The sequence below is a fragment of the Antedon bifida genome, chromosome 4 (assembly GCF_963402885.1).
Source record: "Antedon bifida chromosome 4, ecAntBifi1.1, whole genome shotgun sequence".
NCBI lineage: Eukaryota > Metazoa > Echinodermata > Crinoidea > Comatulida > Antedonidae > Antedon > Antedon bifida.
In genome coordinates this window covers 11,545,420-11,567,847 of record NC_136229.1, presented here as the reverse complement: position 1 = coordinate 11,567,847, position 22,428 = coordinate 11,545,420, and the positions used below count along the sequence as shown (strand labels likewise).

Here is a 22,428-nt window from a genome sequence, read left to right as displayed (position 1 = left end):
ACATGTGACTAATATCATTTTTGCCGTGTGGAGATGCGCATATTCTGTGGATTGTTTGATCATTATTCACTTGGAATTTTGTTTTGATTGGGTTTCGTTCAAGTTCGATGGGATGGGAACGTACATCTAGGGGGAAGCTTGAAGCCAGTGGCAATTCTCTACATTTGATAATCAATTAATGCAACTACTATTAATTTTATATACTTACTTCGTATTATTCTCTCTTTTGTTTGTAAAAAAAAATCTGTTATTCGACGTCGTTTCATATTGATTTTTTAATTACTTTAAAAAAAAATGTTTCTCAATGATAAACATGTGCGCAACGATATGGCTAAAACATTTCAATGGAATATGCTGGTGTCTTAGAATCGCGATATTCTACAAAACACTTAATTTTAATGTATCTTTGAAATTATAAAGTTGTAAAAAGTATATTGAGTGACGACGTATCCTTATACAGCAAGAAGGTATGATTGTGGGCAGGTTCTCTGTAGTTCAAGGCGGTTCGCTGTAAAGGGGGGTTAAAAAAAAAACCCTGGCTACGGGCCTGAGACTTCTTCATCTCTCCCCATTTCACCCTTGCACAACATCCAAAATCTTTATCACATACCTGTAATCATTTATTTTGAAATGGAAAAGTTAGAATTCTAGTAAATGTGGTACCACAAGCCAAAATTGTAAGTACAGTAAAAAGAGTTACTATACATCAGACAACAAACCAAGCCATAGCAGTATTGTTACAGGAGCAAAGTGAAAGATGGGGTCTTCAATCTTGATTCTTTTAGTATTAGATGAAATTTGCCTACTTGGTCAGTAGGATTGAAAATAAAAGTCTGATCATTTGTATTAAGTAGCAATAATGTGTTTGCTTATTTTCGTTGTGGTTGACTCATTGTGTTTGTGGTTATTCTCATTAATGTAAGCAATTTTTACATAATAGAGCTTGACCGTTCGGTCATCAACATCATACAGTGTCCTTATATCAATGAGATCAAATAGATTTATTTTTCTTTTTTTCAGTATGTTGTTGATGTACTAGGAATATTACTTGATTGACTTGGAACTAAATAAGTCTGATCAATCTAAAGGATTAATTACTTTTGTCAGTATGTCATTCTTTAAGCCCATAAAACGTTCGCTTTCGGACCGTAAAGCAAAAAAGCAGCAGCAACAACAACAACAGCAACAGCAAGCTGTCAGGAAAGATGCAGAAAAAACACAGTTTAAACCCATTCAGGAAGAGAAGGGCAAGGTGGAGGTCAGACGCAGGGAAGGATGGCATCCACCACCAAAACCTGAAAGAACATTTAGTAAGTTATGAAATCTTGTTTGTTGTTTTCTTGTTTTTCTTTCTCACCATAATTAATAGGTGTTGCGGAAGCAGACCACATAGTATGGTCACCTCTTCTCCTACTTATTTGACTAGAATTTAGTTACCTTGGCATTAGAGATGGGATTTTGTGTTTTTCATAAATTTATGAAACTCCTGATATTGATTTGTTCAATAGTCCACATACAATTCCATCTTGGATCACTAAACGCCCTTTACTTTACTTAAACAAGGTAAAGTAAAGGTGGAGATGGTGATACAGTACTTTCATATTCATTTCTTTCCAATTGTTGTTATATAAATATAATATGTCAACTTCAACATTGCTCTCTATAATAATAACTTTAGTTAAGTACAGTTTCTAAAGTTGCATTACAATATTGAGTAGTACATGTAGTATATACAACTATAGCCTTGGTAGAATTTTACAGTTAGATTTTTCTTTCAAAAGTTTTATTTACTTTTATACTAAATTTTGGGTTTTATGCATAGTTAAAACCAACAATAAACTTGTGGCTTCTATTGTCGAAATTTACATTATTGTGGTAAATTATATTGTGTTGTGTACTATAAAATTGTGTTGTTATTATAGTTGGAAGTTATTTCTAATTGTCCCAATTGAGGTTTTACTATAATAATATGTATTGTTATACCACACTGTTTGATCTGCTAGTTTTACATTGGTGTCTGTACCCCCTGATGTTTGCTTAAGTCCATAGTAACCAAACTGTATTTCAGTATTTTATTGGTACTCACTTTAGAATCAGTGGCACACACCTTTCGGTGGTGCGTCCATACAAATATAAACAACAACCTATAAAAGGTAAATGATGATAAAACTTACATAATTAAACATAAATTAAACTTACTTAAAAAAACACAAAAAAACATGGACAGTAGTAATTGTACACTTGAATAAATACTTAAAAACAATTGTATAACGAGCAGATCAATATACCGATGCAATAGGTCAGTACTAAATACACATTACTTACAAAATGTCTGACAGAAAAAAAAAAAACTTATAGTAAATAAAAACTAAAAAAAAACAGTTGGATAACAGAATAAAGGTACAATAGGTGAACAGTATAAATAATACATTATCATGATAAATTTATACATAAATCGAAATAAGCACAAATATATGTTTATATGTACTTGAAATTATAGATACAGAAAACAGCAAAAACAATTGAATAACAGTATAAAGATACAATAGGTCAACAGTATAAATAATAAAAATAAATGATTTAATTTGCTTAATGATTAGTTATAGACAAGGAATTTCGTTCTGATCATTTATTCAGATTAATTTCTCTAATTAATTTAAGTCAAAAAAAAAAAACACATCCAATAATTTAGTCTGTTTCAATCATACGTATACTGTAGCTATTTTACTGTATAACTATAATAACTATACAAATTGGACATAGTTTGACTTTTAAAGGGTCCGTACTGTGTAAGTAGAGTATTTCTAATAATTAACCAGTTATATTTAATAATTTAAATATGTTCTTTACAAAGAATTGTTTTTGTTTTTGTAAAAATAACCAATTTTATAACCAGGTAAATAAATTAGCCCCATTTTTTTGGCAGTAAGACAAATCCATTAAATGGTCGTCAATTATTAACTAAATGATTAAAAAACATCCTACATCATTTTAGCTGCAACACAAAATAACGTTTCATTTATTGACTGTTAACCTTGCGTCTACTGTGGCATCTTTATGTTTACTATTTGAGCACATTGTATTTTTGGTACTGTGTACCATGTGTTTCTACTGTATGATCACCCATCTTTAAAAACTATTCAAGATGTTACAGAATTTTAGGGTTAAAATTCTGCTGAAGAAGCTTGCTTCACTTGACATCAATGAACTGTTCCAGAGCTAAAATGATAGTCTATATCGTGCCTAGCTTACCTGGATAAACCAACATAAGCCTCTCTCTCCGACGAGAGGTAAACATTACGAAAAAAAGAACATTAATAACATTAATTTTCCCACACCCCCGTCGGATAATGGACCAGTCCGCCACCAGTACGCCCTCAAGTGAGACACGCCCACTTATCATCGTCATCATTTCTTTTCGTAACGTCGTTGTGTACGAACGTCTTTGGAATACATTCCTGGAATTCCTGAGGAATTAACAATAAAGACTTACAGTAGACTAGAAGAGAAGAATAGAAAGAAAACGAAGCTAAGTGTAGTATCACATTACGTGTAGCACTTTGTAGCTAGATCGTTATCTTGTAATTTGATACGTTTAAAATCGTTACTCTTGGCTAGTTGCCAAGAGTTAAAATTAATAGCGTTGTAAGCCGTTATCCAGGGTACCACCTGGATAGAAATACTGGAACATCTTTGTGGTTTGATTAGGTAGTGGGTAGAAGTAGGTTGCTAGTTCGCCATGCCTAAGCAGGAGTGTGTTAAATGTAGGGGTCCCCGCTCTACCGTGAAGTGGGACCGCCACTTGGAGTGCATAAATTGCCGCACGTGTTCCGAGTTGTCGCCGTGCGATGTTTGTGTCCGCTGGACACCGTCCAAGTTTAAATCGCTCCCTAAGCCTAGAGAGCGCACGGAAACTGTACCACCCCCGGAGGTGTGTACCGCCGATACGGCAGGCCCTCCTGCCGCTGCGCCGGAAGTTAGTCTTCCAGATATGCCTGCCTCGGCTGCGGCCTCTGCGGTCCCGGGGGTGAATGAGGTTTCCCCGGCGCTACTGCAAGCCATTGTTGCAGCCGTGAGAGCTCTGCCGAGGGATGAGCCTGAGGTACCCTCTCAGAATAGACCTCCTCCCCATATTCCATACATTGATGTTGGCCCACAGCAGACCTCGTTTTTCGATGGTTCGTCCGTCCAGCAAAGGGACTACGATAGTGACAGGACGATGGTCTCGCTCTCTGACGATGATAGAGATAGCTTAAGAGAGCAGGCCGGGCCAGGGGAGGAAGGTCTGCAGGCGCTAGTAATGCGGACGGTCCCCGACGTGCTGTCCTTTCTCGGCGTCGATTTCACGTATCGTGAGCCCAAGCATACTCCTTCATCTAAGCGGTATTCTACTTTTGGCGTGCGCACGCCCTTTAAGAAGGTGTCATCGTGCCCGGTTACGCCTCTCGACCCGGAACTTGTGGAACGGGTAGAGCTGATCGCTAAGGAGCCCAAGATACGTAGGCCTATGCCTTATAACCTATCATCGGCTTTTCCGGTGCCGCAGAAACAATTTGATCTGTACATCGCGGCGCCGAGCGTCCCGGAGTCAGCGAAGGAGCGGGTCCGCGAGGACCAGAATCTGGACCCGTCCAGGACTAACTATTTGAAGCCTTCGGAATCCCGGACGGAGGACGTCCTCACGTCCGTCGACAGGGCCGCACGCGAGACGCTTAGAGCCGCCTCTATGGCCGGGTACTTGCTATCCTTTCTGGCTGATCCAGAACATCCGCCCCAGGGCGATTCGGACGTGATAGCTTTACTACAACAGATCATGGGCCTGGTTGTTGATCAACAGGCAACGATCTCCTTATCTGCGGCCGCGGCCCGTCGTATTAACGTCTTGGGTGCAACTGACATCGCACCGACCGATTTCCGTAGATTTACTACATCTGACTCCTTCGGGGCGCGGGACTTGTTCTTTGGCTCTTTCTCGCAGAAGGAGGATAAATGGGCTCGTGAGAGGGAAGCTCGTCGGGAAACGAGATCGCGCTTCCCGCAAAAACGCCGGGCCAGCAATTCGCGCCCAAGGACAGCCGCACGACCGCCGCCTGTCCCCGCTGCTCCTCAGCAGATGCAGCCTCCCCCGCCACCACCGGCTCAGCCTGCGCTAAGAGATCAGGCTTCTACATCCAGACAGGCTTCACACCCCCCTCGCGGAATGCGAAATAGGGGTGGCAGAGGCGCCACCCACAGGGGTGGTCGCCGCTATTATAATGTGAAGCGCCGGTGACGGCCCGGGGACGCCCGTCCCTCCAGGCGAGGGCGGGCAGGTGGGGGGTCGCTTAAAACGGTTTTCACGGGTTTGGGAGACCCTCACAAAAGACAGATGGGTACTCTCCACCGTGACACACGGGTATCGTATCGAATTTTCGAGCCCTCCAATGAGCGGAGGTGCCCGACACACGAGGATTCCGTCAGAGCCGAAAAAGAGTCAAGCGCTCATGACGGGCCTCGAAGCACTGCTCCAGAAAGGAGCCGTAGTGCACGTTCAAAAAGAACACCTTACGATCCCGGGACACGAATCCACCGTTTTCCTCGCCCAGAAAAAATCTGGCGACTGGCGACCCATCCTAAACCTCAAAAGTCTGAACAAGCGGTACATCCGGCCCCGCAGGTTCAGGATGGAGACTATCTCATCTATCCTGTTGGGGCTAAGACGAGGGGACTGGGCAGCCACAATAGACTTGAAAGACGCCTACTTTCACGTGCCTATTGCGCAAGAACACCAGAGTTGGCTGCGCTTCCGCATTCACGATCAGGTATACCAATTCGTTGCTCTGCCGTTCGGCCTCTCAACGGCCCCACGAGTGTTTACTCGTCTAGTGAGAACCCTGGCGGCGTTCTTTCATCAACACGGCATCAGAATTTTCATGTACTTAGACGATTGGTTGATCGTGGCCCAGTCCAGGGACCAGCTGTTAAGCAGCTTATCCTTTGTCCGCCTCGTGACGGAACAAGCAGGGTTCATAATAAACGAGGAGAAGTCATGTCTTCTTCCCTCTCAGAACCCTCTGTATCTCGGAGCCCAAATAAATTTGGTTACGGGCCGGGCGTGCCCATCCATCGAGCGTGTGGCCAAGGCAAGAACTGCAGTGCTACATCTTATCAATGCTCAGGCTCCGACGGCGTACGACTGGCTACGCACCTTAGGGTCACTGGCCAGCTTCGTCGCCCTCGTTCCGTTCTGCCGGTTAAGGATGCTGCCTCTACATCTGCACCTTCTGGCAGCGTACCGCCCGAAATCGGACCCTCTATACAAAGTGGTTCCAACGAATGCGTTCATTATCTCGCATCTCGAATGGTGGCTAGTGGAAGACAGGTTACTTGTGGGCACACCTATACAAAGGTCAATTCCGGAGGTCCGTGTGGAAACGGACGCATCCGAAGTAGGCTGGGGCGGTCACATACCGTCTCCAGACATTCGCGTCTCCGGCCTTTGGTCGCCCGAGGAGACGCGCGCCCACATCAACCTGCTCGAACTTTGGGCAGTCGAGCGCTCGTTGGAGGCTCTTCTTCCCCATCTGGCAAATCACCATGTTCTCGTCAATTCCGACAACACAACCGTCGTGGCATACATAAACAGGCAAGGGGGCACACGGTCTCCCACGCTATGTTGCCACACGTGGACGTTGCTAATGTGGTGTATAAAACACAACATCCAACTATCAGCGGCCCACATTGCGGGCCGTCTGAACATAGTGGCGGACGCACTGTCCCGCCCATTTTTACGTCCTACGGAATGGCGTCTCCTTCCAATAATCGCCACCCAAATATTCAACCACTTTGGGCGGCCCCATGTAGATCTGTTTGCGACGTCAGGCAACACGCAGCTCCCGACGTTTTGCAGTCGATACCGGGATGCACATGCGTGGGCGGTGGATGCCCTGTCCATACCATGGGACAACCTTTGGGCATATGCTTTTCCACCGATTTCAATACTACCACTGGTCCTGACGCACATTCAGCGCCATCAATGCCGAGTCCTACTAATAGCGCCATATTGGCCCAGGCAGCCGTGGTTTCCACTGCTACTAAGCCTTCTGTACGATCAGCCGTTACGTCTTCCGATACGGAAGGACTTGCTGATGCAGGGCCGAGCTCGGTTTGCTCTACCGAACCTCAAATCCCTCGACCTGACTGTATGGCCATTGTCAGGGATCGCTTCAGAGACTCAGGCATTCCAGATGGCCCGGCCGCCCTCGCGGCGAAATCCCGACGGGAATCCACTCTTGCTGTCTACAATAGCCGATTAAAGCATTTTTTCAAATGGTGCAAGAGCCAAAAGACTAACCCTATGAAAGTGACTTTGGGCCAGGTCTGCGCCTTTCTGCATTACCTGTTTGAGTCAGGTCTGCAGGTTCGCACCGTATCCGGCTATCGGTCTGCCTTGGGTGCAGTAATTCCGACCTTTAAAGACGGCTCGACCATCTCTTCATCCCCTGCAATTTCAAGTTTGCTTCGCGGGATGTTTCGAGAACGGCCTCCTACTAAGGCCTTGATTCCACGTTGGGACGTCAATGTCGTCCTAGCCGCTCTTATGCGCCCACCCTTCGAGCCCCTGAGTAGGGCATCGCTTTACAACCTGTCTCTCAAAACTGCCTTTTTGATTGCACTAGCCTCGTGCAAGCGCAGAGGTGAACTGCACGCTCTATCTCTGGAGCCAGGGCACGTCAGGTTTGAACGGGGTGGCGCTCGGCTAGTGTTTAGGAAAGATTTTCTTGCAAAATCTCAGACATTGAACTTCTCGCCGCCGACTGTGTTTGTTCCCACCATTGCTGCTTATTCAGGGGTTGAGGAAGACAAACTTTGGTGCCCAGTGCGAGCACTAAAGTTCTACATCAAACGCACAGAGTCCATTCGGGTCTCAGCGTCACACCTGTTCATATCGACAGTGTCACCTTTTCGACCGGCTGCGCGGTCGACACTTGCAAACTGGGTCGTGGCAGCCATCCGGGCTGGCTACGACTCCACAAATACGCCTCCTCCGGCACATATGCACCAAGTGCGTGGCATAGCCGCTTCATGGGCGCTGTTTGCTGGGGTGCCTCTCCCTGACATCCTGCAAGCGGCATGGTGGCGATCGCAGTCCACCTTCACATCCCACTACCTGTCGGATACCTCCACTCACCAGTCTTCGGTGGCGGCTTCAATCTTGAAGCCCAGACACTAGGTACGTATAAGAATGTTTACCTTGCCTCCCGCCTCCGACTAGACTCTAGTCCGGTGCTACACTGGCTTATGTTGGTTTATCCAGGTAAGCTAGGCACGATATAGACTACACAAACCAACAGTGGTGTTGGTAGTCTATGAGTGCCGCTTACCTGGATAAACGCCCTCCCTACCGTCCCCTCAGGCAAGTGGTCTTGAGAAATGATGACGATGATAAGTGGGCGTGTCTCACTTGAGGGCGTACTGGTGGCGGACTGGTCCATTATCCGACGGGGGTGTGGGAAAATTAATGTTATTAATGTTCTTTTTTTCGTAATGTTTACCTCTCGTCGGAGAGAGAGGCTTATGTTGGTTTATCCAGGTAAGCGGCACTCATAGACTACCAACACCACTGTTGGTTTGTGTAGCCAATGGCTTGACACTGATTTATGGGCATACATTATCTCTGCCATTGCTTATTTATGACTTGTGTGGTATGGATATAGTAGAACTGTACTACTAGTACTACTACTGTATGTAGACTTGTATTTAAAATTTTAAAATAGTTTACAAACATACAGTATTACTTTATTAGGCAAACAAATATCTGTACTTCTTAAGTGTCCCTCCCTCCCTTGATTGTTGAACTGCCTCTATTTTTTTTTAATGACAAAAACAATTCCGTTAAAATTGCAAGATTCAATCAATTATCGGAAGCATACAGAAACAATTTGATTGCATTAAATGGTTTTCTTAAAGTTGAATATATATGGGAGTGATTCATTTGTGTAAAGATATATGTCCCCCAAAAACATAAAAAATGGAGATTAAAAAATAGACTTTGAATATGCTATTTAGCAGTTTTAATCAAGTTAATCACTTTGTAGGCGAAAACAAATTTTTTCACTCATATAAAGACTAAATAAACGGTTAAATTCAACCAAAAACCCATTGACTTCCAGTCACTTTGACTTTTTTTGCGTTACATTAAAGTTTTTTCAGGACAAGGAAACAATATCTTTATTTAAATTAAAGAGTTTTTTTCAGTAATATATCAGAAAGGTTGCATAAATTAATATTATAGTACATTTAGAAAAATAATTATACAATAATTATAAAAAAAAACAAGCCGCCCTCCCTCCCCTGAAATATAAGAGATTAACGCTTAACAAGACATACTTTTTGGCTGGGCCTGTTTATGCTAGAATAATCTATTCAAAATCGGTTTTTGCCATATAAACTAAGTTCAAAATTGGTTAAAAATGATTGATTGAAAACATTGTTCAATATTGTCATGATTGCTGTTCTTAGATACTGTGCCATAGGCTTTTCTTGTTGGTGATGTTGACCATTTTATCAAGCACAGAAATTGAATTGAAAAAGAGTTCAATTCGTACTTCGCTATTTCGTATGTTCCAACCGATTATTGTGATAAGCAAGAATGCATCAGTACAATGCATACAGAATATTGTAAGAATGAAACAAAATAATCAATTTTGTAGATTTTCAATAAAAACCCCACCTCAAAAAGATATGACCGCATTATTGAATGTTCCAAATTGACGAAGGATATCTACATTTAGCAGTAGCAGATCTAGGGGGGTGAATAGGGTGGCTCGCCACCCCCCTCAATTCGCTAGACGTGGATTCGACGCACCTGACTCTGTTAATTAAGAAGAGTAGGCTAGAGCTAGGGTTAGCATTATAGTTGTGTAATAGGCCTACATAGTGAAAGAGCTAAGAGTTTAATTACTATTTATGAATTCAAGAGTTTAAAAAAACGCGATTTAAAATCTGCGGAAAATACCAACAACTGAGTTATTTTCTAAACACATGCACTCCTACTATACTACCAGCGTCACGTTGTCTAGCTCGCTGCTTGTGTGAATGCTGACGTCATCACTCTCCAAAAATGCTCTATTTTCTGCCTGGTCTGTGTGTGCATGTTAGCGTGGTATATACCCCTGTACAGAGTGGAGGGTAATATCATGTTTTTTTTATTCATGTATGACGGTTTTTATATAATAATGGTATGCAGTATAAACGATAAAAATAAATGAGAAATATGGTGTTCTTTTATTATTTCATAGGCATAAAATAAACTTGAAATGTCTTGTATGTACACGGCCGAAAAAAAGTGTGTGGCGTATTTACAAAAGCATAACATAATAAGTGTGGATTTTAACTAATGCAATCCCAGTCTCAATGTGACCTTGTCCCAGAAGGTAATGGAATAACGAAAAACATTTGACTGAGTAATGATAACAATTTAACAATCTATAAAAATGATAGAAAAACATCATATCAGTGAAACTATCATGTTCAGGAGCTTTGGAATACTGTAGATGTTAAACTTTTATGATAATTTAAACAATTTAAATTCATTCACTTGCATGATGATGGATGTTTGATTTTCAAAATGTATGCATTAAATGCAGTTGAAGGAGAATAATTCTGTGTAGCTTATAAGAATTGTGTCAAATAGTCAGTTCAAGTTTTATCAGTAAACTTGATCTACATAGAATCTTAATATTGATTTTGTAGGATTACTGGCCAATAGACATAAAGCTATATGTTTACATGCTCATTTCTCTATCCGAGTTATTGCAGTCTATCAGAGTGACATTGAGGTTTACAGTACGCAAAAAATACATGTTAAACAACCGATAAAGTACCCCCGATATGAAACGTTTCTGTGTTACATTCTGCAACCTATTTATCACTCCCTGTAGATTCTCTTGTCATTTGAATAAAACATTTCGGGTCACATGATGTTCAACCCTTACATTACAGTACTTCATCAAGAATGAAATTTCGTTACATTCAAGTGCAATTTTGTTACATGCAAGTGGAATTTTGTTTAATGTATACCCATTGGATTTTATTATTATGTTCATTCTTGTTTACAATCAAATACGACATGGCTAGTCTGTTGGCTGATTGCTTTAAAAATCTATTTAGTTCTACTCCACGTCCAAAATTGGAGAGCTGCCTCTTCAAATGGTATAGGACTGTATGGTGGTGTAAATTACAGTAAGGTTATTGTATGTAGTCAACATTTTTCCATATTTTTGTAATATTGTTTTAATCATAATAAATGAGTATCGATTCAATATTTGAGTTTTTAAGAATAAAAATTTAAAAATCTACTATTATCACATGAATTGAAAGAAGAACAAAGGTTCATTTAAATGTACTGTTTTATTTTTGTTTTTTGTCATTTTACCTTGTTTTGCTATCAACCGATGGCTGTTAAAATTATTCATTATTTAATATTAACTTTACAAAATTAATAAAGCTTCATCAGTATTTGTAATGTTCAAATTATTTTGATAATTTTTTCTTGCAAACAAGTACATGTTTAGATCTGATGCAGGTAAGAAATCCATAGGGGTCAATTCGTTCTGTCACACGGGTCAATTGTACAAAAAAATAACAGGAGAGAGTATTCAGGTTTCCAAATTAACATCCGACACATGTTACCCTTTCAGCCCATGGGCAAAATTCACTGTTGAAATTTGCATGTTATAAGTAATGAAATGCGAGCTAATTAGAAAGCATATGATTGTATTTGTTGTGCATTCCCTGCTGTTTGAATATGATCACAATGCAGTATAGATGTAACAACCTGAATTGTGACGCCTGTAGGTGCATAAAGAAAACAAATGCCATTTAGTGTACTTTGTCAAAATTATGCTAAGCAGTTGCTGTGACAATATGCAGTTGCTGTGACAATAATGTTTCTTTGATTGATGCAGTAGACCACTGTACATGATACAGTGACCATTTTACCATCTCCAGTGGAAAAAAGTGTTTGCTGAATGCAAATACATACAAGTGTTACAATGACATGTGAGAGGTAGTACTACTGTAATACCCTTTTCACATCTGCATAATTGTTACAACTTTTAAACAAGTTGTTTACATACATTGATCTCGCGACTTATTTACTTGTTTTCAATACGCGCATTTGTGAACCTTGTGAAATCTCCCCAGAAGTATTGTCATTGTATAGTTGTTGTATAGTTTATTTTAAATAAATAAAAACCTCACTTCCTGATACTTTCAAATAGAGGTGTACTGTGATTGGTCAGTTAACTACCAGGACAAAGTACACACTACAACTTCAGACATCACAGGACAAAATAACAGGCCTCTTTCTCCCAAGATTTCACCATGGAGGAAATATTTCCTCCATGATTTCACAAAGCTCTCCTGTGAATTATCACAAGAATTTTCACAAAAATTGCGAAACTGGTTACAGCTTGTTACTTTTTGCAGTTTGTGAAAGTATGTACTGTAAGCCTAAATTCGCATTCATCCAAGGCATCTGTAAATTTGGCCATTTTTTGCAGTTAGATTAATATCATGGGTTTTTCCAAAACTTGAAGTGAAGGTAAAAAAATACATCTTTAGCGATCATGGTCGGTATAATTTATCATTGTCTTGTGTTTGGATTGGTCTTTTCTTGGGACCTGTTTCTGCTGCAAAAAGGTAACCAGATGTATAAATTTTCCATGAAAAACCAGGTGAATTGCCCACAAATTGTGTAACCAGTTAAATGGAAGCCTTAAATTAATGGTTAACAAGACCCAAACGATTTGGGGTTACCACACGATTTAAATGGTTATCACTGTGTAATTTTAACTGCAACGCAAAATATATTTCCACAGATTTTCTGGTAGTAAATGTGATGTGTTCTTGCAAAATGAGTCCTTCTTAGTGACAAAATATTGGTTGTAATACGCTTTGGTGAAGTGGTAGTGCAAGCAGTGCACTCAGTTTCCCTTTGAACCCTGCCAATGCCCTTAGATGCCACTTAGAAGCTTTCAGTCATAGAGGATATAATTGCTCCAGACAAAAATATTTGTCCTCTATACATATTTAAATAAAAATATGATGATAAATTTTTGATATTGGTTAATATCTATCGTCCTGTTGATTATTAATTAGCAAAAATGAATTGACACAACATTATATTAGTGTACAATCATTGAGTATTAATACATTATAGAGTATAGCATTAGATGACAAGAAGCTTAGTTTCAAGCAACAAAGGAAATCATAATTTATACAATGTACAGTAGTTCCAAATATAATTAGCATAAATTTACAGAATCTGTGGTACTTGACATACATTATCTCATAAACTATTTTATCATTTTCTTGTATCTCTAAGCTAATAACCAATTAAATAGTAGTGTGTGAATACATTACTGCAAGACACACATTTAAAACTGGTTCTCAATATAAACAGTTTGAAACCATGCATTTGAACGTCTTTTAACTGGTTTTGGCTGTTTGCAACTTAAAATAGCGGTTATTTGATTGACAGATATCAGTGGTAAAATCTGGGGTGGGTTCTCATGAAAGACTACAAACTGATGCCAGAATATTTAGAGAGCAAATAATTCAACAGAAAGGCAAATCATTATGGCCAAATATAAAAATAGCAATGGATTTTGATTTTGATTAGTCCAGTCGATGTTTACGTATTAATTCAGAATTATTGACCATCATTATCAAACAATTGTTCAAATTTTAATTTAACTGAAAATTAAACACAAGCTTAGGGAATGTGAAACTAGTATTTTTTTGGCCTTATAAACTAATTTTACTAAAATAAGACTAAACTTAATTTAAATGTCCAGATGCAAGTATCATGACATGAGATTTAGTTGTATTAACAGGGTTATGTTACTAAAGCTATGATCTTACAACCTCTCAACTAGCCTGTATAAGCAGGCTCAAATTGAGATTAATTTCATATTGGAAATATTCACTGATAGACACCCAGGTTGTAGACTATCTAAGCACTTCAGATTTAAAAGGAAATTACTGTATCTGACCATACCTCCATGATCTGACTTTGTAATGAAATTCAGATGCTACTTAGAGATAGGATTATGACAATATGTGTGGTATTTGAGGATGAATACAATATTGCTTTTTCCAATTGCATTATGTACTGCTGGTGTTCAGATATAGATAATGAAACACATTTAGCTGTTTTACTTTTAAGTTAGAAACTTTATTATTTTTTAAAGACATTTAAAATAATTATGTAACATGGCATTAGACCACTCCTTGGTACAACAAAGCGAAATTAATAAAATTAAAATATAATAGAAAGTCATTCTTTGCTTACCCTTGTAAATAAATAAACATCCCACGGTAACCCTTCAAAAAATCATTTCACATCATAAAATAATTGTTTGAATTAATCTTTTATAGTATGCCATGTTTTTTTTGTTTCAATTATAAACACTTCATGAAAAAAAAGCGAAAAAGTAATTCAATAAAGAATGAGCAGTTAGAGATAGAATCCATTTAAATATGAACCAATAAATGTATAGTAGACAATGCCAGTAGTTTAATTCATCAATTTATAAACAAAACAATAGCAAAAAAAACAGAGTTTTTTGTTCGTTTTCAATTTACTCCTAAAAGTAGTATGCCTAAAAAAGTGTATTATTTACTGACAATTTGTATTGTATTAATTCGGGTAAAAATTGTATTTGAATAATGGGGCGTTTTATTCGGTAGTAGGTTTTTTAGGTTTATTCAAATATATATGGTACAGTATAAGTATTTGAAAAAATACATCGCATCACTTTAAATTAGTTGTTTCCTGAATACTCTGAATGTCTGTTTTGTTTTAGCAAATTATTGAATATTTTGAGTTTGTATACGTGATAGTATTTAGTATCACTAAGACTTTGTGTCTATATTATTGTGTGCGTACTTAATGATATAATGCTTTACAGGGAGACAAGAAGACGAGAATGAGCACCTAAATGAGAAAATCTTTACCTTTATTATGATTGGTATGATCAATTATGTGTGTATGCTAACTGATTTTCAATTTTCAAGAATAATTTATAGACAGCAACCAGGAATTTTGCCCTTTGATAATTGGTTTTACTTCTTAAGACTTTTGGTTTTTAGTAAATGTTTATACCCATCATAAATTATCCTTTGGAGTAAACTATCTACTGCGATTGCAGTATACATTTTTTGTTATAAAGATATTACATTTATATAAAGTACAGCACATAATTAATTTAAATGATTATGAAGAAAGGCTTTGTGAAAAATTTCTACCTTTCAGATTATAATTTGAATTCAAGTCTTCAAGGGCCTGATTAGTGGCAACTTTTAATCATACCTTTAAAGTATTATTTAAAGTAAATTGTTAAGTTTTATATCCAGTATGTACAAAGCAATTATGTTTACATCGGTGTATGAAAGTTTGCTTTGTGTTTGCCCTAGGAAGAATATCTTCATAGCCATATACATAGCTATGTGATTAGTTACAGATTGAAACTAGAAGACACTCCGAGAGTGCATATCTCCCCTACTGTAAAATTCTCCCACATAAGATTTCACCGGGAAAAAATATATATATTTTTATTATCTTTGTGTCTTAATAATGCTATGTGTGATTAGGCTAATTTCACTACAATTTCATCATGTGTATGCGAATTTGGTGTAATGGTTATTTAACCAGCCTTTCAACTAACAATAGTTTCAGTTGACTAACAAATGAACTGCAACGCTAAAAACAAATGGGTGAATTTGATAAGAAATAGGTTTTTAAAAAGTACTCGCATCAACAAACTTGTACATTAAATCTAATTATGTTTAAAATTACAAATCACATATTATAACTCTTTAGTAGTTCTCGAGAAAATGCAATTTCAGTGTAGTCGTTACTTTAAGACTGCTCGCCGGCTTTTGAAAATTCTGTCCTATCTTTTAACACTAGCAGGTCTGAAAATAATTCTATAAAGTGGTCCAGAATTGGGACAGTGGTCCGGATTGCCTCCACAATTTAGTGGTATGGTCCTTGAACACATATCTATATCTATATTTTTATTTTGGAATTCTTGCAATTACTTTTTGAGTAATCCTGCTAACCAAATAAACAGACAAACAAACAAACACACATGATCGACTACATCAATAAAGATGTAATAAAATGTACAATACTAGACCATTGACTTGAGTAAACAGAAAAAAATAAACATAACATCACTTTATATTGTTTGGAATTAGTGTAGCATTAGCAAAATAATAGTAATTTAAAAACAAATTTCCAATTATATAAAGATGTAATGTACAGTAATGTCCTCTTTACACAACCACTAACCACTGAATGTCTACAAAATTAAAAATTTGTTATTTTTTAGTGAATTATATGATTAAAGACTACCAAAACTGGTTTAGATGAATACAGTTCTTTTCAGTTTTTTAAATTGAAACAGACCCTAATAATATGTTTATAAATGCCTCACTTACCAGGATAAACCAATATAGGCCGAACATAATTTCAAGAATCAAACACCCCTCTAAGACAATGGTATTGTCCATGTGCCACACCATCATGTGAGCAACCCCACCTATACATAAGATGTTCCTTTTGACAGTAGGCTTCTAAAATGTACTCTTAATTGGAGAAAAACCTTTAATTGAAAGTTCCATTTTGAGAGTGAGCTATATTAATATATAACATAAAATGATTGATTAGTGTTTATCTGCACTTTAAAGGTTGAAAGACAAAGGCAATTACTGCAAGGTTGATGAGTAATTGCCACTGAATGCCTGTAATTATAATCAGTGTAATTGATTAATTCCACTTTCTATCAAACTACCTATAAAGTAATTAAAGCGCTATTATGTAAGTCACTGGCTGTGTTCGGACGTAAAATCAGTTACATGTGTAATCAGTGATCGTTCGGATGATGAACAATTTACATGTGTAAACGGTCATATTTCATGCATCTCTTTACACTATTAAGGTCAAATTGCTCCTTATCTTGCAGTTAATCAGCTTGCAGTTAATCAGCTTGCAGTTTAAGGTGTAATTGAAAAATCCACCTCATGAGGTGGATTTTTGAAACAGTAAGTTTATCTCAAAATTTACACCACACGCGACCATTACATGTGTAAATTTGTTCCGTTCGAAGGGGCGCACTGATATGTCACAGACTATTAAGGATCTTTAGATTCATTCAAATTGAATTAAAACAGTTCAAAATAAAAATAGCTAATATAATAGCAATTTACAGTAGATTAAATGATACAATAATAGGAACTGTTTCAGGGGATCAAAATTAGAAGTAGAAGAACTTGTCTTATACCAACCCATAAACAGAAAAAAAGACAATTAAACATTTGCATGACATATATCATTAGCTAATGTTGAATATAGAAATAATAATCATAAATATTTTATTAATCAAATACATTATGATTGTATTTGGAATAACAGATTTTCTTAAAGGCATGGCGATTTTCATTTTCAGTTATTGTTCTATGAATTGTGAAGACAAACATTAATGCGCAGTGCCAATTTTGGGTGAAGTCTAATAGAAACTGACCATCATACCACCTTGTTTTGTAAATTCTTATGTTTGCTATTTGTCACTGAACCAAAACTATTTAGTTAACAAGCTTGAGAATCAAGTATTATACCTGTATATTGTAAATTAATTCATTGATAAAACTGAAAAGTATCTAGTATACAAATAATAAATGTTATGAGTGTGATGGTACAAATAATGGCATGAGGTGAATTATTTCAACGAGGCGAAGCCAAGTTGATATATAACCTTTCATCATTCACCAAATGTACCATTACACGAATATAAAAAACATTCATTATTTGTTTTATATAACATCTAAATAGATTCTTGTCATTTGAATCAAATAAAAGGTAGGCCTAGCTAACAAGGCCTACAGTTGATTCACATTGATTAAAACAGTAACATTTGGTTTTTAATAATATATTAAATATTATATTTATATAGATTTTATAAACACCCCTACTGTAGTGTTAATTATGTCAACAAACGACAAAACAATCCTAAGCCTAGCAAGGCTAAAAGCATAACATTCAATCTTCGATCATGGCAAAAGTACAAAATAGGTGGCACTGCTATATTTCAAAAGCAATAGTATAAAAGAAAAAAACCCAATTTTTTTTTTAGTACACGAAAAAAAGTACTATTAAATGATCGTTTAATAGTGTGTACTATTGCACACCATGTGACCTACAATCGTCCAATCAAATGACAGGAATTTATTTAGGTGTTATAATATTGTATATAACATAATGTTATTTAACCTAGTTTAGTATTCTTTCCCTATTCTATTAAAATAAATAAGACTAGTTTGTTTCAAGATTGAAATTTTTATTCTGGTTTGATGTTTAGAATGAAGGCGACATGCGGTATTGGTTTATTTTCCTTTTAACTTCTTCTCATACCGTCACGCTTTATTTTGATTTATGCTTTCTTCCTAACTTCATGTAGGTATTTTGAAATGCTGATAACTCAAGTACATGAATGTTGCTACGAATAATAGTTTTGAGTGTAAATTTTAGTATGTGCAGTGTTAAAATGGAGGCAATGTGATAACATTGTGTAACACAATATGTAGTTTTATATCATTTTGTGTAATGAAGTAAATCAGGTTTAATGAATTGATACAGTTTTACAGTATTACTAATCACCCAGCTTTTAAAGTTAGGATCACCAAGGTAGGATTTTGTTATTTATTCTGCCTAGTTTACCAATACCTGTACCTACCAATACTATAACTGGCATGATTATTGTGGTGTTTTGGGTTTCTTCCATTTGGTGGGATTTGTGCATTGTACAATTCAGGTGTAGTTATCCTAGAGAGAATAGGGCCAGTGTTGGTTTATCCGTTGCTTTTTTAGATCGGAACTTAGGCTAGAGGAACTGTTGTTGGTTTACTGTTATTGAATTTCTAGATGATAGATGTTCATAATATTAGAAATACTACTAAGTATGATCATGGAGGAAATATACATATATTTCCTCCATGGTATGATGTACTGTAGTGGTATTGTTGGTTTATAGCATAGGAATAAAAAAGCATCCTATTCAACTTAGTAACAGGTTTTTGTAAACTTGGTGGGAAATTATTCAAATGTGAGAGCTTATTGAGGGAGTAAAACAACTATCATTTTGAATCTCGCAGTGCGATTATTTTATGTTTTTTAACTAATAAAGTAGGTATGTGACATTTGAACATAATCGCTTGTGAGCTAGAGTATAGATTTCAACCTGAGGTAGTGATTGCCATGATAAATAAGTTTCAAAAGAATTCAGTCATAAATCATTCTAGTTTGTAGTATTACACAAATATCAAAATATTTATCCACTTGTAAGCAGCAAAATTTGTGTGCGGTTCACTAGTTATTTTACAAGAAAGTCAAGAAGTATTATGTTTGTTCAGGTATTTCTAGCATGTCATTCAACTAATATTGATATTATTAGTAATGAATTGCAGTTTTTATTGAGGTTTTAATTCCTAATGAGAAAACATGCTGTGAAAAGAAAATGTACTTAAAATAACCTTGGTGAAGTCATGCTACTATGAACCAAATCAACTATGTAATTTAATTTTCGGGATTAACATCTCTTAATTCGGAAATTTTTTCTTTTCTTTTCTATAAGAGATGTCTTTTTTGTGCCTGTTACCTGGATAAACTGACATTATCATGCTCTTTCGAGGGAAAGCTACGTTACAATACAGTTGACCTTGTTCCTTAGGTATTAAAATAAACATTTTAACATTTATTTATTAAAATAATGCAAATAAAATAAGACAAAACTGTAGCAAATCTTCTAGTCACACAATTACAAATCATCATCATAAATTAATAATTTCCAATAGGGTGTCTGGCATGGCAATTTAAGCAATACTATTCCATTGATCTATCTTAGGGCACGTTTATACAACACGCTATTACACGCATATTCAAAACGCCTACGAGAAGTGTGTTGTATAACATCGAAGAGATTCCGTGTAATGAGATTTTAATTGCAAAAAAGGCTACTTGGCTGAATCCTAAAATTTTGTGGATTCCCGGTTGCTGTTGGCGTGTTGAAAGTGTCCTCAGGGTATTGTTTTGACCTCTCGGTAAATATAAGTATGTGCTGTGAAAAATGTTGACCAAATCTAGTAGATAATTGTGCTTTTTTTGCATATTTTAATCGATTTAGCACTTAACATTAACGCTAATCAAATGTTGGCATAATTTGGCAAAATGTAGCATAGTTTTATCCTAATTCTAAAAACATTTTTTTTTCTAATTGCAAAATCAGATTTAAAAAATCAATAACTGAATAAACTAAATTTTAAACTAAATTTTAAACGAAATCATCCTTTATTAAAATCCTTAATAAACTCATATTAATTCATAATGCATACGAGTATATATACAGTTAGGATTATGAACCAAGGTATAACACGGTATTACGATTTAATGTATAACTGCAAGGTTTTTGAGGGGTTGACCTCGGCCCGTGCAACACGCTAAAAATTAAAGACGTGTTCAAATTTAGGGTGTTGTATAAACACAGCCAAAATCCTGTTTTATACTGCATGTTGAGTTGAGTTGAGTCAGTAACAAATTCTAGACTTTCCTGAGTTTTTTGTGAAAATTAGTTGTTGGAATAGTTTCTATTTTTTGCAAAGCGAAAAATGTATGCATCCAATCAGAGCTCAGAAAAATCGAGCAGCTCAACACAGTTATTCGCTCTTGAAGTGGACAAATTATTTAAGGTGTAGGACAAATTTTTATCTGAGAAACATAGAATTCGCAAGAATAATTTTGCCCAGTGGAAAACAGGTTTTAATTTCTACTACTAAAAGCAATAGAAGTATGAGTGCCATAAAATAACAATTGTATTGTGTACTAACATAGCAATATACTAGATCAATACTGTGGTAATGCAAGCCGATGCATTTCTTACCCTTTGGCAACTAAGTGCAATTAAATCACTTTGTCTCTGCCAAGCATTATTAATATTTCCGAGGGTCTGTTTCTGCTGCATAACGCAATTTAACCGGTTATTTTAAAATAGATTAAAAATAGATAACAATAACAAGACCGCGTTTCTGCTCAATTTGTGCTCCGAAATAACCGGTTAAATCTATGGGTGGTCGTCGAGCAAAACGTCATCATTACCCAAAATGCAATACACTCAGACCGAAGTAGTAAGTTGGCCGTTTGTTTACATCGACGTCAGTACACACGTGTGTGATACCATGTTGTCTCCGACCAGGTCTACAAGTTTCGTTTTTTGTAAAGCCTACTTAACATCGCTAATAAAATTAATTCTCATGGAACCTTCAATAACATGGGGAGGGTTGTGCAGCGCATAGGATAATTATTATCTAGCCTAATTCCTCAAAAAGGCGATGTCACATGGCCCTTCCCACGTGAACGACTGTGTCTTTCGCGAGCGCGGTCCTACTAAACACCAAACGGAAACAAAAACGAGACTCAGAATGTTGCAATACCTACCAAACGAGAGTAGATAATTGTTAATTAATTATGAAAACCCAACTTATATAGCAAAAATCGTCCGAATTTATGTTAAAAACGATGAGTTTAGCCACAAAAACTTAATCAAACGAGAGTCAGTATCCAAGTCATAGAATATCGCACGCACATAGTGCCTTTAATAGAATAATGAGTATTGAACATTATTTCGTATATTTATGTAATAGCATAAATAATAACACATTTCTATGCTTAATAAAATCATATTTAATATATTATCAAAGGCTCTGATAACCTTTGTTTTCGGTCGATGTGATGTTTTTCTAAAAAATGATATTATAACGATCAAAGTAAGATTGTTCATTGTTCTCCTATTAAAGGCACTAAGGGCGTGCCATAAATATGCTCGTTTGGTATCAGTTTTTATTGCTAAATTCATCGTTTTTAACATAAATTCGGACGATTTTTGCTATAAAATTTGGGTTTTCATAATTAATTAACCATTATCTATTCTCGTTTGGTAGGTATTTCCAACATTCTGAGTCCCTTTTGTTTATATAGGACCATACCCTTCGCGAGCGTGTATTTACTATTAACGCCTCAAATTGTTTAGCTTGGGTAGTTCGGAACTCCACCCCGATTCCTCTTTTACTTTCGCAAAAATGCTCTTATATATCTGTGAATCTTTTCTATTGCCTGCCATCCTTCCCCATACTTTCTCTTCCCCCCACAACTGAATAACATATCTTGTGATTTCATTCATCCACATGCATGTTCACTTCTTCGTTCGACTGTCAAAACCACGAGGAAAACACACATGGTTCGCGACGGTATCTGACCCGGGGTCACAACTGTCAATCAAATAACCGTTATTTCGTGTTGCAGCTAAGAATTGCTCAGCGATAACCGGTTAA

At 36.8% G+C, this 22,428-nt stretch overlaps 1 protein-coding gene across 3 annotated transcripts in view; it reads left to right on the top strand.

Annotated features, from left to right (window-relative positions):
• The first annotated feature begins 1,023 nt into the window (after window positions 1–1,023).
• LOC144840054 (coiled-coil domain-containing protein CG32809-like) overlaps window positions 1,024–22,428 on the top strand; it is a 98,081-nt gene continuing 76,676 nt past the window's right edge. For 2 of the 3 annotated variants that reach the window (XM_078695693.1, XM_078695692.1), the window contains exon 1: window positions 1,024–1,310. In XM_078695693.1, coding sequence (XP_078551819.1) covers window positions 1,109–1,310 — 202 coding nt within the window. In that variant the 5' untranslated portion in view covers window positions 1,024–1,108. Of the gene's footprint in view, window positions 1,311–18,383; window positions 18,734–22,428 lie in introns of those variants that run through there. The other variant, XM_078695696.1, reaches the window with a different exon arrangement.